Consider the following 15,056-nt stretch of genomic DNA (forward strand, 5'->3'; position numbering starts at 1 on the left):
GCTCATATTTCAATTCTCCCAATTTTCCAGGCTTCTTTCTGCTCAGATCTCTTACAAATGCTGTTCTCTGTGGCTAGAAGAATCTTCCCTACCTGTCCTAACCTAACTAAATGCTGCATATCCTTCAGGTCACAGGTTAAATGTCTCTTCCTCATGGAAGCTTTCTCTGACCCACGTTCAGACACACTCTCCTACCACCCTCTCCTTATCTTTTATAAACTTATTCCCAGTATTTTGTGCAATTATTTGTTGAACGTCTGTCTCCCCTGCAAGACTAAATGCTTCTCAATCTTATTATTGCTTAGCACAGTGCCTGGAACACAGGAGGTGCTCAGAATGTATTTTTAAATTAATGAATGAAAAAACCAACAAATGAAGAAAGGGCCAAAATGTCAGGCACTGGGTGTGTTCCTCTCATTAAAGAAACACATCTAGTCCCAAGGCCTACTGACCTGATGGCCCAAATCACTCCACGTATGGATACTTGACATTTAAACTTCTCTTATATAAGGGGTGACCATACTTCACAATTTTTCCAGGACAATCTGATTTTTTAACAGTGTGCTTATTAACAGCACTTACTTATGCTCACCAAACTGCCTGTTTGGACAATGAATTATATGGACACCCTGCTTATAGACCACACTTTGGTAGCATGTGAACCATCTCTCTTTCTCTTTCTCTCTCTGCATAGGTGAATTGATGAGAGACAGCTCCTGTGTTTTGGTGGCTCTGGTATTAACAGTAAGAGCTTAAGTTATTAAACTGAGCAGCTGTAATCTGTAAGGTCTCCTAGAGCCATGGGGATTAATGTATTTTTACTCCAGAGCCAATGTAGCTATTCCGACGAGCTAGGCTTTGCTTCCTGCAATCCTCGACTGACCCCGTTGCCTTTCTTGAGACCCACCTTCCAACCGTGAGAGATGTCATGGAGTTTTACTTGGAGATTGACCCCGTCACCTTGAACCTGATCATCCTAGTTGTGAGCTACGTCATCTTGCTCCTGGTTTTCCTCATCTCCTGCGTGCTGTATGACTGCCGAGGCAAGGACCCCAGTAAGGAAGATGCTCCCGAGGCCAATCTTGATGCCCAGCCCTCCATCCGCTTGGTGGTGATGCAGCAAAATGCTCCAGGGGGCCCCTGGGCAAGGGGACCTGGCCTCCATTTTGGGGATGCTGCTCCACTAGGGAAGAAAAGTACAGTGGTGTGAGGCTGGCAGGGCATACTGGGGAGAGAGCACTATACATCCTGGACAAACCATTCTTCACGTGGCCGCAATTTTCTCAGCACACGGGTCCTGCTTGGTTACCTAAGCAGCAACTCTGCCTTACTTTCTGCTTTCCCATCACCCTCTTTGTGGATAAAGCAACTGTTTAAGGTAAGAAGCCCACGGTGGCTTTGGTCAAGTTCTCCAGATGCAAAATCACAGCAATGCTATTGTTTAGTGATGTTGGTTACTGGTACATTCCTGATCATGCCGTCCTTGCCACTTCTAGGAAAGACTGATGCTTGAGTAAGGCGTAGGGGCAGAGAACTTTTTCCTTCTTCCATTCTAGGTTTTTTGGCTGGCCTAATAATTAAGTTGACTTAAAACAGATTAACAGGAGAAAAACAAATCTAATTTTGTATGTATGGGAGCCCCATAAAAAAATATGAGACCCAACGAAGTGTCCAGAGCAGGCAGCTTTTATACCTTTTAGACAAAGAAACAAAAATTTGTGAAAAATTGATAAGACAAAGAAGTTTAGGGTTGGAGTAGTAAGTTAGTGAAGAAAAAACAAGTTTTGTTTATATAGCCTTCTTGGCCCCTAAATACCCTATTTCTGGTGATAAGGATGCCTTCTACCCTCCTCATACAGGGAGGGTACCTTTCACATGGAAGATTTATTTCTATTTCCTGCTTTCAGGGGGACATAGGAGGGTCAGAGTCTCCTTCTTGTACTGGCTGTTTCTCAAGTGACTTTAATTCAAAATAATCAGTATGCCAAAATGGCATATTTTGGGGGGGCATATTCTGCTCCCCTTCAAAGAGTTTACAGAAGAGAATGCACAGTGTATGTGTGTGTGTGTATGTGTGTGTATAATGAGGAATGAGACTAGCTCAAATCTATCCTATATTTAGCAAATCCTTTCTTTTCAAGGCAACCATCGAACTTTTCCAGACTTCAGATTATTATTATTATTATTTCTATACATACCAGCTCTTCACATTTTATTCCCCGCTGTGAATCAGTACAATGAACACAGAAATTATAGAGCATAGTGGTTAACTGACAAAGCTTGGATTCTGGGTTCAAACCCTGCCTCCTCCACTTACCAGCTGGGTGACCAGGCTAGGACACTTGCTGTGTGACCAGGGCCACCTCTTTGTGCCACAAGGCTAGTGGTAGGACCTGTGGGCTGTTTGGGGTATTTAAATGAGTTAATTCACTGAAAGCACCTGAGACAGTGCTTGGCACCTAGGTTAGCTGTTATGATGATTATTAATATTATTCTCGTTCATATTTCTCATCAAGAAGTTTAATCTCAGTCCTCAAATTCGACTTGGTCCAATACAAAGTTACTGAGGACTCGTTGCAAAATGTTGAGGTCTCCTAGCTTGGTGTTTCTTTCCCTCGAGCACTGCTTGCTCTCTTCTCACTCCCTTTCTGTGTAGCTATTAACCAATTTTCTTTTCTCTGCTCGTTCATCTGCTGCCATAATTTTGAATTATTGTCTCCATTGTGTGTTTTTTTATTAATCCTCCCTTCTGCGAGCTCAGAGCAACCTGTATGTTCCATTGGTGACTTCCTAAACCCCTTCTTCCAATGAGGCACTGGGTGGAAATACAAAGAAATGAGTGTCATGACCTCTGCCCTCCAGTCTTGGCTGCCTAACAGGAAAAGGAGTCAGGCATGACTTAGATGATGAAGGCCAAGAATGCATTGCTGATATTCTGCCAGAAGTCGACAAAGAGTGCAGGAGTCCACAGAGACATGAGAGCCTAGAAACATTTGAATAATGTTGAATCGCCGATTTCATCTCAGACTCAGACATCAAAGATAAGATGATATGTCTTGAAAGGTAAGTGGCTATTTTCTAGAAGGACAAAAGTGTGTGGGGGGCTTGGAGGATGGGACAGGTGATGGCATTTTAGACAGAAGGGATAACATAAACAAAGCTTGGAAGCAGAAATTGTGGAGTTCACTGACTCTGATAGGTTCCAAAACTGTGGAAAAAAGTGAGAAATTAAATTTCAATTTATCCTATGGAAAACTGAAGAGGCGGGATGGCCCAGCCTGCCCTGCCAGCTTCATCAATGGGAACTATTTTGCCCTTGGATTGTTAAGTAGCTAGAATAAAAATAAAGATAATCTGTTATTTTGTTTTCAGATTTTTAATATTTTTAACTTTCTTCATATTTTATCAGAAAATCATATTTTTTCTTAAGTATGTGATTTGAAAAATATATTGAAAATTCTTCAGAGGAATTTTTTTCTTTTATGTCAAGAAGCCATCTCCACTTTACAATAAGAATGTAAAATAAATGGGAAAATAAAGTAAATTCACAAGCAGTTTCTAAGAACCTGCCCATTCCCTAGTGTGAACTTTGCCTGGACTATTCTTATTTCTTTCTCATATCATGGAAATATACATATCAGCGGAGACAAAATATATCAGTGGAGAAAAAAAAATCAGTGGATCACAAAAAAGCAATGATAACAATAATAATTAATTTAGCTTTTTGAGAGAGAGATATAAAATGCTCAACTCATCTAATTTTAAAGTTAAGAATATGAAGTAAACATTCATTCAACATTTTTAAAAATGCAAATATTTTCATTTATGTTTCAATTCCATATTGGGGCCAATTGAAGAGGAAAGATGAACAGAGATGGAGGGTAGAAAAATAAATTCTAAGATAAAGAAGGAGGAGAACAAAAAAACAAATAATTATAGTAACAGCAACAGCACATAACGGGAGAAATAAAGTCAAGGGAGAGAAACAAGAAGGAAAGAGAGAAACTAAAAAGACTCTGAGGAGAGTGTTGGAATAGCAGGTATTAAGCTTTTCCAAGCCTCTGGTGCATTTGCTTTGTGGTTCATTCAATTTGTGTTCTTCAAGCAGGATCAGCTTCTCAGCATTTAAAATAGTCTTTTCTGGATAGCATGTACCCTTAAAATCTTATAAGAACTAGAAGTACCTTTAAGAATTTTACCATTGAGGAAACCAGCCCAGAAGGAAGAGTGATTTTCCCCAGCATTTGTTTTCAGAGCTGAGACTAAGATCCTATTTTTCTCTTTTTCTTATTTGTCCCCTAATGTTCTTTCCACCTGCTTGTATTTTAAAACTTCATTATTTATTTCTTCTTTTTTAAACAAAGCTTTATTTCCCAACGGAAGTATTAGTTGCACAGCTGTGAAGTTCTAACTAATGTTTTAAAACCTGGTGGAATGGATTGCTAGGTAGAACCAAGAAGTTCCTTGAACATCCGATACTGCCTTGTTTTTGTTTCCTTATGTAATTAGGACCCCCATCCCACTTTCTTTTAATTCATTATTCTCTCATGCACAATTTTTATTAAAGCAAATGCAACATTTTGGCCTAATTTGGATAATAACTGTGGGAAGGACACAAACAAAATACTTCCAAGGCAAGGGAAGCGAGGGAGAGAATGGAAATTTATCAAGTCTGCTACATGCCAGACACTTTTAGTCATATCTGGCTTGATCCTCACCTTCCCCCATGAGATTGACACAATTAAAACTAGTTTAAAGATAAGGAAATGAAAGCTCAGGGAAATGCTAGAGCTTGTACAAGGCCACACAGCTGGTCCATGTGGGAGGCAGGATTTGAACTCGGCTCTAGATGTGTCACCTTCTGCTATCTATTTTTTCACAGCTGTTCAAGAACAGTAGCAAACCCACGTTTGTTCCTCTCCATCTCTCTCCCATGCTAGAATTGCATACCTAGGAAGCTGTTCCATAAATGTTAAATAATCTAATAGTCTTTCAAATTTTCTCCTCTGAATAAGATGACCATAGCTACCAGCAGGGGAAAAATGAGTTATTGTAATTTGGCCAAAACATTATCTTCTGGTGTTCCAGAAGATGCCAGGGTGGAGTGGGCTAAGTTGGGGCTTAGTACCAGAAATACTGAGCTCAAATCCCCCTCTGTCACTACCTGCTGTAGAGCTTTTTATGCATCAATTAACTTCCTATGTTTTTCCTCAACTTAAAAATGGGTATAATGTTAATGTTGGTGAGGTTTAGAATAATATACATAAAGCGTCTGGCATATGGTAGGATTTCAACAAAACGAAAGCCACTATTATTATACCAGCAGATAAAGTGAAAATAAGTAGGGGGCCTCATCACTTGGAGGCCAGAGCTACTTGGGCAGGTTCAGTCTCATTTATGGGAATGTTGAAGAGAAGGAGTATATGCTTGGAGAGCTGCCACATGCAGTAGAAATTTGGAAACATGCGAAAGTTTCTGTCATGGGTTGAATTGTGTCTCCCACAAAATTCATATGTTGGAGTCTTTACCCCAGTACTTCAGTAATTAGCTAAAATGAGGTAATACTGGAGTAAGGTGGACCCCTAATCCAATATGACTGGTGTCCTTATAAAAAGGGGAAATCTGGACACAGACACAAGCAAGGACAATGTCGTGTGGAGATGGGAGTTATATGACCACTTGCCAAGGAACCACCAGAAGGTCGGAGAGAGGCCTGGAACAGATCCTTCTCTAGCTCCTTCAGAGGGAGCGTGGTCCTGCCAACACCTTGATCTCAGACTTCTAGTCTCCAGAACTGCAAGACAATAAGTTTCTGTGGTTTAAGCCACTCAGTGTGTACACTGTACTTCATTAGGAGAGCCCTAGCAAACGAATACAGTATCTAAAGGGAATGTTTAAGACATGTGATGGGATGCTTAACATTTCAAGGCCTTTTAGGGTCAGTGACATGATTCTTTTGGATGTGACCATGTTGAGTTGGGGTCTTGGGCAGAAGCTAGAAGGCCAAGCTTTATCAGAGTTACCTAGGAAATAGACCCTGCACAAGCAGAGCTACCATTTGTTGTGTTTTTAAGGAGGGGAAAACACAGGAAAAACATCTTTAGGAAGAAAATGTGCTTGTGTTTTTGCTAGATGGAATGCAAAGGATGATTGAGAGGAAAGAGAGTGAGAAACTCTCAGTTCTATAAAGAGGAACAAGAGCCAAGTCACAAAAGAAAGATGTTATGGAGACCGGCCAAGTGCAAACCCATTGGGTTGAAGCCAAAAAAAGCTCAGAACTCTCCCTAAAGAATCCAGATCCCTCCAGATAGCCCGTAGATACTTCAAAAGCCACTCATGGCTGCCAGGCACATCACTTAATCTGTCTGAAAATTTGTAGGGGAGGAATCATTTCTCTTATTTTAGAGACAAGGAAGTTTCAGATGGTCTTGCATAAACCTTTGGTTGACAGAAGGGGATTAACAGAACCCAGGGATTCTGACCCAGTCCTGAGTTTGCCCTCTAATTCCATAGCTGCCCAGAATCTACGCAGAGTAACCGAGTGCTTCAGCAAGCTGGATGCAGAACGGCCACATTTTGTGATTTGTCTCTCACTGCCTTTACAATAACACAATCCTCTTGATGAGGGCAAAAGTCCCTGAGAACCAGAGGGCAGACACAGTCCTGGATTGCTCAGAAGTATCAAGGACAGGCTTTTTCTCATGGCTTCATCTTCCCTGAGAACACTGGTGGTTGAAATATAGAAAGTAAGACAGCATTTATTATCTACCACTGCTGTAACAGTTCATTTAGACTTTGACCTTCTTGGGCTGTCAGTGTTCCAGATAAGGGCTTTGTGACAGCAGGATTGAGAAAGATCTTAGCTATTTCACATCCTCCCGAGATACTGGGAAGCAGTCTGCACATATTTATTTTCTGTTCAAGGCTTCTCTGTGTTTAACCGTTATTTAATTAAATACCAGCCATATGCTGGGGTCTGCTGCTTCTCTCACCAAGCCCATCTCCAGCTTGGTGGCCTCTGCTACCATCTAAAGTTGACAGGCATGCAAGGCCCAGGAGATGCTAGAAAGATGGGGACTTGGTTTGGAAGAATGACGGGGACCAAGGGAAAGAAAAGCATGTTGCTCCAAGGGAGGACTTAAAATTGCCCAATAGGCTTAAAATAGCTCAGTAGAAAAGTGGCAGTGGAATTTGGAATCTGAACTGTTTTTCGGAATTGATAAAGACATTTTTGTCATGGAAACTTATCAGTGAAAAATTGTTTGCCATTAGGGGAGGGAGAAAAACTAATATTATGGTAGAATTTTGGAGAAAAACTTGTATGTAACAGTCATTATACACATGCTCAGGAGGAAAACGAGAACATTCAGACAAGGAAACAATTGATTTCCTAAATGGCAACAAGACTGAATCTGACAACTCTTGCCATCAAGAAAGTCTCCCTATATTTAATCTAAATCTCTTCTGATACTTTACATTCATTTTTCTCTCACTTATCCCTTTTGGGTTTTATAAAAAAGGACTGTTTAGACAGTGATTTGTATAAACATGTCTCGTGAAAGAATCCAATCAGATTAGATGGCAAGGTGTAGGTTTGGCTCTAACAGTTGGTTCATACCCATGGATGGGGTCATAGCGTACAGGTGAATCACCATCAGTTGTGAGGTGTGCTGCAAAGCATTTGTTACTAAAAATAAATTACCTAATTTTGTGAATGGCTTACCTATTTTTATATGAGGGGTGAATTGAAGGTTATCCCAATCATAATGCCTTTCTCACTTCCATGTACTCCCACGTTGCTGCTTGTGCAACACAGACAGAAGTGAAGTTACAGTTAATGTGGAAGGAATTGCATAAACCTATGGACCACTCATCTATCTGACAAATATTTGTAAAGCACCTACTTTGTGCAGACCTCATGTCAGGCCTGGGGGATACATTATTCACATGACAGATACGAGTTCTGTCCTCACGACACTTGCCAAGTTGCAGGAAAAACTACTAAGCACTTTGCATATATTGTCTGAATCTTCACTACAACCCTAAGAGGTACGAGCGTTTTCCCAATTGTATACGTTTTTGGCAGCTAAGACTGTAAAGCCCATTTTCTAAACCAGTAGCCTCCAAATACCTGTGAGCATGCATTCCTTTCAGTGAAGAAAATTTTAGTACTCAGCTGTGTGTGTGTGTATGCATGTATATATATATATTTAAATAAGTATACACATATGTTTAAATAAGTATACATTTATGTATATTTAAATAATATATATATTTAAATGTGTATAGATTTGTAGATGGTTATGTATTATATATCCACATATGCATATAGTACTTATAAATTATACGTACATTATGTGGATCTTCCTCTACACCTCACCTTGAGACCACTGTTCTACCCCACTCCACCATGCAGTCTCCTGATTTTGTCTTTGTGTAACGGGCATAATCTACCTCCAATCTATACCCACCCAACCCCAGGTTTTGCTCTGGATGTAAGAACTTGATCTAGGAAATATTTTTTTAAAAAACAAAAACCAATAATTTTCAAATTTGGACCAGATCTTTGTATTGCCAAAGTTGTTTTGGCAAAATTCCATGATGAGATTTTCTATATGCAAAGGTAAGTTTTTCTGTTAATTTGTAAATCCTACTCCTTTCTTTTGACTTCTCCTTCCTGGCGGGATCTTAAGCAACTCTAACAAAAGAGTGAGTGTCTTGTATATCTGTTTCAACTCCCCACAGCAACCAGTAAAGGATTGAACATGTCAGGAAACCTCCATCCTTTGGTGATGACTTTGTTGGAAAAAGGAAGGAGACTTTGTACTTCGATTGTTGAATAGGAATTACTCTCCTGTGGAAACAAACTGCCCCAGACACAGTAGGGAGGAAGCGGGGCTGCTCTGATGTCCCTAAGCATGGAGGACTAGGAAAATGCAACAGATAGTCTTGTAATGAATGAGGGAGCCGAGATGATGCCAGAGCCGTCTCTCCCCAGGCACAGGGAAGAGGAGGCTGAGAAACTGGATCAATAGAGATGAGTCCTTCCATCTCTCTACCCATTCTGGCCCCAGCCGTGCTCAAGCACCCTTACTTCTTCTTTTCCTCTCTGCTTTTTCTTCTATGGTGGCGCCTCTAGTGAACCACCAGGAAAATGGCTGCAACTCCCCCTTTGACTTGGCCCGCCAATGCCCCTGCGCCATTAGACTCTGTGCTTAGTTCTCATTCATATTCCTTATTCTGCAGTCCCTGTGGCTGGGAACAGCAGCCTGGGGGCTACTGATCTGGGTTCTAATTCTAACCCAGTCACTAACTTCCAGGGAGGCATTAGGCCTCACTTGCTCCTCTACAGAAAGAAAGCATTGAAGTTAATCAGCAACCTTCTAAGGTCCTTCTAGCTCTGACATTTTGACCCTGCATCTTTCCTTTTACCTGACCTTTCCTCTCTCTTCCCCCCACTGGCCTTTTAGAATGAAGCAACTAGTGACAAGAGGATTTGTCACTAGAAAGAAAAACTGCCTATGGTTGTGTCACTGTTGTTGATCAGGAAGCTGCAAAGGGAAGCTTAACAGAGGGTTGAGTCCTTCCCTTTCACAGAATACATGCAAATACCCCATTTTCAAACATGTTTTCCATCTGACATTTCAAATAGCTATCCCCACTTTGGTGCTTCTTCAAGTTAAGGTCTGTTTTGCACTCTTTGGAAGGAGCATAAACCATGACAAATGGTCTCAGTTTAGGCATATAGTGATGCATTGATTTCCTATTTGCCAGGATGGATTAACAAACTTATTGTCCCCAAATGTAAAAATAATGAACTTACCACCATGCGTGGAACATTGACAATGTGAAACAGATTAGATTTATTGGAGCCTCAGAGACAATCCTTAATTTTTAGTAGAACATTGCCTTTTATTCCATCCTAAGTGAATTTCAGTTTCCTTTCCCTTAAAACCTTTTTTTAAGATGGCCAAAGTGGTTAGGAATTAAAAAGTTGTGTGTGTGTGTTGGTTTTTAAGTGGGTGCGTTAGAAATTGTGCTCAGCTATGACTAACAGAGACAGAAAATACAATGGCTAAAACACTATGGGGACTTTATTCTCTCTCCTGCAGCCTTAAGTTGGGAGAGAGATGGTTCATCCTGGTACAGTGGCTCCAAGATGCCCCCAATGTCCCAGGTACGTTTATTTCTGCTCCACCAGATTTACTTCATGATTTCTCTCCTTGAGGTTGTCATCTTATTATAAGATGGCCACTGCAGCTCCAAACCTTTCATCTGACTTCCAGCAAGGGAGAGGAATAAGAGTGGAAGGGCAAACAGGCACATGCCAGTCAAGTCAGCTGAGAGGCCCATTCAACAACTTCTACCTGGAAGATGTCGATTTTTGCTGGGTACATTGACATTCCCCCCAAAAATCAGGATTTCATTAGAAAGGAAAAGGGAGAGAATGAATTTGGTGTAGGCAACTGCCCTGGCGGGGATGCTTTTCCTTCTAAAATTAATACACGTGTTTGTCAGGACGAACTTGAAAACTATGGAAAAGGAAAGGAAAGAGATGATGATGATTTTAACTAACCTAAGTGATCTCCAGTAGCATTCAGCGTAATTGTCTGCTTTTCTTTTTTATTAATATTTGTAAACATTCTTTGATCATATTTTTCTGATTATGAAAGGAATGCCTAGTCATTGGGGAAACTTGGAGCAAAGTATAGAGAAGAAAATAGGAATCACCCATAATCCCATTACCCAGAGATAATCACTATGCTGTTTTGTTGCATTTTCTGCCATTTTTAACTTATATTTTACATATTAATAATCATAGTGTGTATAAGTTGGTACTTTTTTTCACTTTCTAAATAAAATAAGGGAATTTACATACGACCCTATCCCGTGTATCCCTGCACTCTTATAACAGAGCATCCCAAACCACCGTTGCAAAGCTGTTTAGAAGATGTTTCAAGTAGGAGAGAACGAATAGACTGGTTTTCTCTGGCTCTGCTTCTGGGAGACCATACGGCAGATCTGGCTCACGTCTTACTCTCACTCTGAGACGATATCATATGCTCTCCTTTCTGTATTTTTCCATCTTAAAAAATGTCAAGTGTACATGCCAAGAGTTAAAATGATTCTTCGGAGAACATGAGCCGTCATGCCCATTCTTACCGCATGGCTCACAGAGGTGGATTTTGCTCTGGCTTGTAAATTCATAGGATCTCAAAGCTAGATAGGGCCCTCATGGCCCGCCAGCCAAACCCCTAAGGCCCCAGAGAGGCAGACAGGAAGAGTGCCCCGCTCAGGGTTACAGCTGGCATGGTCAGTACCAGAATGAAAGCCTCCCAGGCACCTTTCTAGTGATTTTCCACTCTGCTTGAGATGCTTTGGATGATGCAACCAACTAATTGGTAAACTTCAAAGGTGTTATGACTCCCACAAAAATACACAACCAACTGCAGCCAGTTTCTAAAGGCATTAACTGAAGCCAGTAATTTATAACTTCCTTAGGGAGGCATTTCTCACATTGGCAATTCCATTTAATATACCTAGATTTTCAGAAAAAATATACATTCTACAGAAAACAACTCTTTCCATTCAGTGGTCACTTGCTATGAGCTCAGACTTTGCTAAGTGCTACGGAGTTGTGCTATAGATTTCCAAAACTTCCAGCCTCCTTGGGGAGATGAGAGAGACACATGAGCCAACATGGTACACTCATACAATGGAATGTCATGCAACTCTAAAAGGGGATGCGGTAAATCTGCATGAACTGCCATGGAAAGATGGCCATGATATAGTGCTAGAAGAAAATGCTGATTACAGAGGAGTTTGATGGTATATGTAGTATGATCTCTTCTGTGTTTAAAAAAAAGTACATTCACACACATGTTTTTATGTGCATAGGAAATATCTAGACAAATACACATAAACTTTTAACAGTGACTATTCAATAAAGTAGGATTTTAAGATGGGGGAAATAATTTTTTTTTTAACTTTTCTCACTTACATACTTCTGTTTTTTAAATATAGTCATGTGTAATCAGTTTCCCCGTCATACATTTTGAATGATCATTGTATCTACCACAGAGTTGTGACAATTAAATGAGTTGCTTTGAATAAAATGCTTAGAACTTTGCCAGGCACATACCAAGAATTCAATAAACACTAGCTGTGACAATGATGATGGTGATGGTGATGATGATAATGATAATGATGATCATGATGATGATGGTAATGATGATGGTGGAAGATGAGTGCTCATAAGCTGTTGCTGAGCATATACATTCATACAAGTTATTTATAGGGCAACTTGACCAGATATGCCTTTAAAATTTGTAGCATGAATCCATTAACACGGTCATATGTTAACCACATAACACTAAGTGAAAAAAGCAAATTTCCGAATAGCATATACAATATGATCCCATGATGGTACAAAAAATATAATATATATATATATATATATATATATATATATATATATATGTCTAGAAGCACATGCACTAAAATATTAGCAGTACTGAACCCTGGGCAACTGTGAAATTTTTCTTCTTTATACTTTGGTGTAGTTTCCAATTTTTCACAGCGAGTATCTGTTACTTGTGCAAGTATCTAAAAGAAAGGCAAAGGGCTTCTGGGGGAGTGTCTCATAATGCAGCCTCCAAGCCAACAGGCTGGCATCGGGATGCCTCTGTCTGGGAGAAAGAGGAAATGCAAGTGCTTCCAGCCTCCAAGGATCATGTGGGCAGGTTTTTTGAGTCTCTACTGCAGACTCAGCAGACATGTGACTAACGTCCTTACTTGACTCAGGAGATAGGATTTTGGCTGTTGATTGAAGAGCAAAAGAAGGAAATAGGTGAGCAAAATTGGCTCATGTCATTGCAATCAGCAAAATCCCAAAAATGTACCAAATTCTTATGATGACCATTCCTCCAGTTTTGCAGGGAACAGTCCCAATTTAGACCTTTTGTCACAGCATAATTACGAATAACACCCCTTTCATTCTTGGTCACCCTACCTGTTTGGGTTTACTCATTTGTTTTGTTATTTGCTTAATTTTTTCTTCTAGCTGCTGTATTTCTTGTACATTAATTAAAGGTTCAATTCAGGTTCAACTTCTTTTTTGGCAAGAATTCTTTATAGATGATTCTGTTCACTGTCTATCACCTCATGTCAAGAGATCCACAATGTCTGGTTGTCCCATTTTTAATGATACAGAAATTGATGAGTGGATTCAGGTGCTATCAGCATGATTAAGCCCTTGCACAGTTCTTAATCAACCTTGCATTTCATGGTTTTATCCATTGTTGGTCATTGCCTGAATTATTGCATTAGAGGTTAGAAAATAGTTCTAGGTCTGTCATTCCTTCTACATTTATTGGCTGGAATTATTTTGTAAAAAAACAAAGTTCCCTCCTCAATTAGGGCTCAGTTACCCTCCAGTGTAGTTTATACAGGAAGGACAGAATAAATCTTGAATTCTTTCTCTTTTCTTGTCTGTGAGGAAGATTAGCCCTGAGGTAACATCTATTGCCAATCCTCCTCTTTCTGCTGAGGAAGGTTGCCCCTGGGCTAACATCCATGCCCATCTTCCTCTACTTTATATGTGGGATGCCTGCCACAGCATGGCTTGATAAGTGGTGCATAGGTCTACACCGGGGAACCGAATCGGCGAACCCCGGGCCACCAAAGCGTAGCGGGCAAACTTAACCACTACACCACCAGGCCAGTCCCTCATATCTTTCCTTTTAATGGTCAATTTTCAGAGTAAGGAGTTGAAATCCTAGTTACTTCCAGTGGAGTCCAGTTTTTTTCTGTTTTTGAAGTATTTTATTTGTTCGCTTCTTGTCTGTTGGGGAGATTTCTCTTTTTCTTTCTTTTTAAAAAAGTTTGGTATCATTATGAATTCATCAAGTTCTTATATGTTAAATTTCAATACATTTATAAAACAAATTATCTTCATAAATTAGGAGCTGTCTGTACTAGTCAGCATTCTCCAGAGAAACAGAACCAATAGAGTGTGTGTATGTATGTATACATAGACATAGAGAGAGAGAGATTTATTGTAAGGAATTTACTCACATGATTGTCAGGGCTGGTAAGTCTAAAATCTGCAGGGCAGGCAGGGTGACGGGAGACCCAGAGAAGAGTTGATGTTGCAACTCAAGTCCACAGGCTTCTGGAGGCAGAATTCCCTCTTCCTTGGGGGACCTCAGTCTTTTTTCTTAAGGCCTTCAGTGGATTGGATGAGGCCCACCCACATTATGGAAAGTAATCTGCTTTACTCAAAGCCTACTGATATAAATGTTAATCTCATCCAAAAGTACCTTCACAGCAACATCTAGACTGATGTTTGACCAAATATCTGGGTCCTATGGCCTAGCCAAGTTGACATAAAATTAACCATCACATTATCTCTATATTTAACAACAACAAAAAAAACTTAAAATACAAAGTAGGAAATGCAAAATAAGTGGTAGAACCAGTGCTTACTGTGGGTGTTCAAAGATGCAAAGAACACTTATCCTAAACCAAACAAGGTTTGAATTAGTAATTTCTGTGTGTTCTACCAGCTTAGTGCTAGACTGAGAGTTGGCAACAATGACCCTGGTTCTGCCACTTCTCACGTAACCCTGCATAATTCATATTGGTTCACTGAGTTTCAGAATCATCATCTTAAAAGCAAGGATAATAACATCTGTTCTGCCTGCCATTATATTTTTTTATGACAGCCAAAAGAAGTGCATGTCAAAGCATTTTGAAAACTCTGCATGTTACACAAACGTAAGGCATTATTAGACGACTTTTTGCCAAGAACCAACGAACCACGGAGTGCTTTGAAGCTATAGCCATAAGTGCAATGCCACATTATGATGTTCAGTGACTTTCTTTTCATTTGGGAGAGGCCAGCACTCTTAGGCCCCACATTTTAAGAGACGGGAAAGCTGTTACTCCCCTAAGGGACAAAGGATCAGAGTACTAATTTTCCATATGAATGCCCTTGTCTGTAAATTCACATTTCCCCTAGAATCCCTAATTCTCTATGTCAACCAGGCAGCATT

At 40.1% G+C, this 15,056-nt stretch overlaps 1 protein-coding gene across 1 annotated transcript; it reads left to right on the top strand.

The window, feature by feature from the left end:
- The first annotated feature begins 928 nt into the window (after window positions 1-928).
- SMIM36 (small integral membrane protein 36) lies at window positions 929-1,210 on the top strand. Its single transcript, XM_058559351.1, has one exon. The coding sequence runs from the start codon at window positions 929-931 to the stop codon at window positions 1,208-1,210; it is 282 nt and encodes a 93-aa protein (XP_058415334.1).
- The last annotated feature ends 13,846 nt before the right edge of the window (window positions 1,211-15,056 follow it).

The sequence above is a fragment of the Diceros bicornis genome, chromosome 18 (genome assembly GCF_020826845.1).
Source record: "Diceros bicornis minor isolate mBicDic1 chromosome 18, mDicBic1.mat.cur, whole genome shotgun sequence".
NCBI classification, from domain to species: Eukaryota; Metazoa; Chordata; class Mammalia; order Perissodactyla; family Rhinocerotidae; genus Diceros; species Diceros bicornis.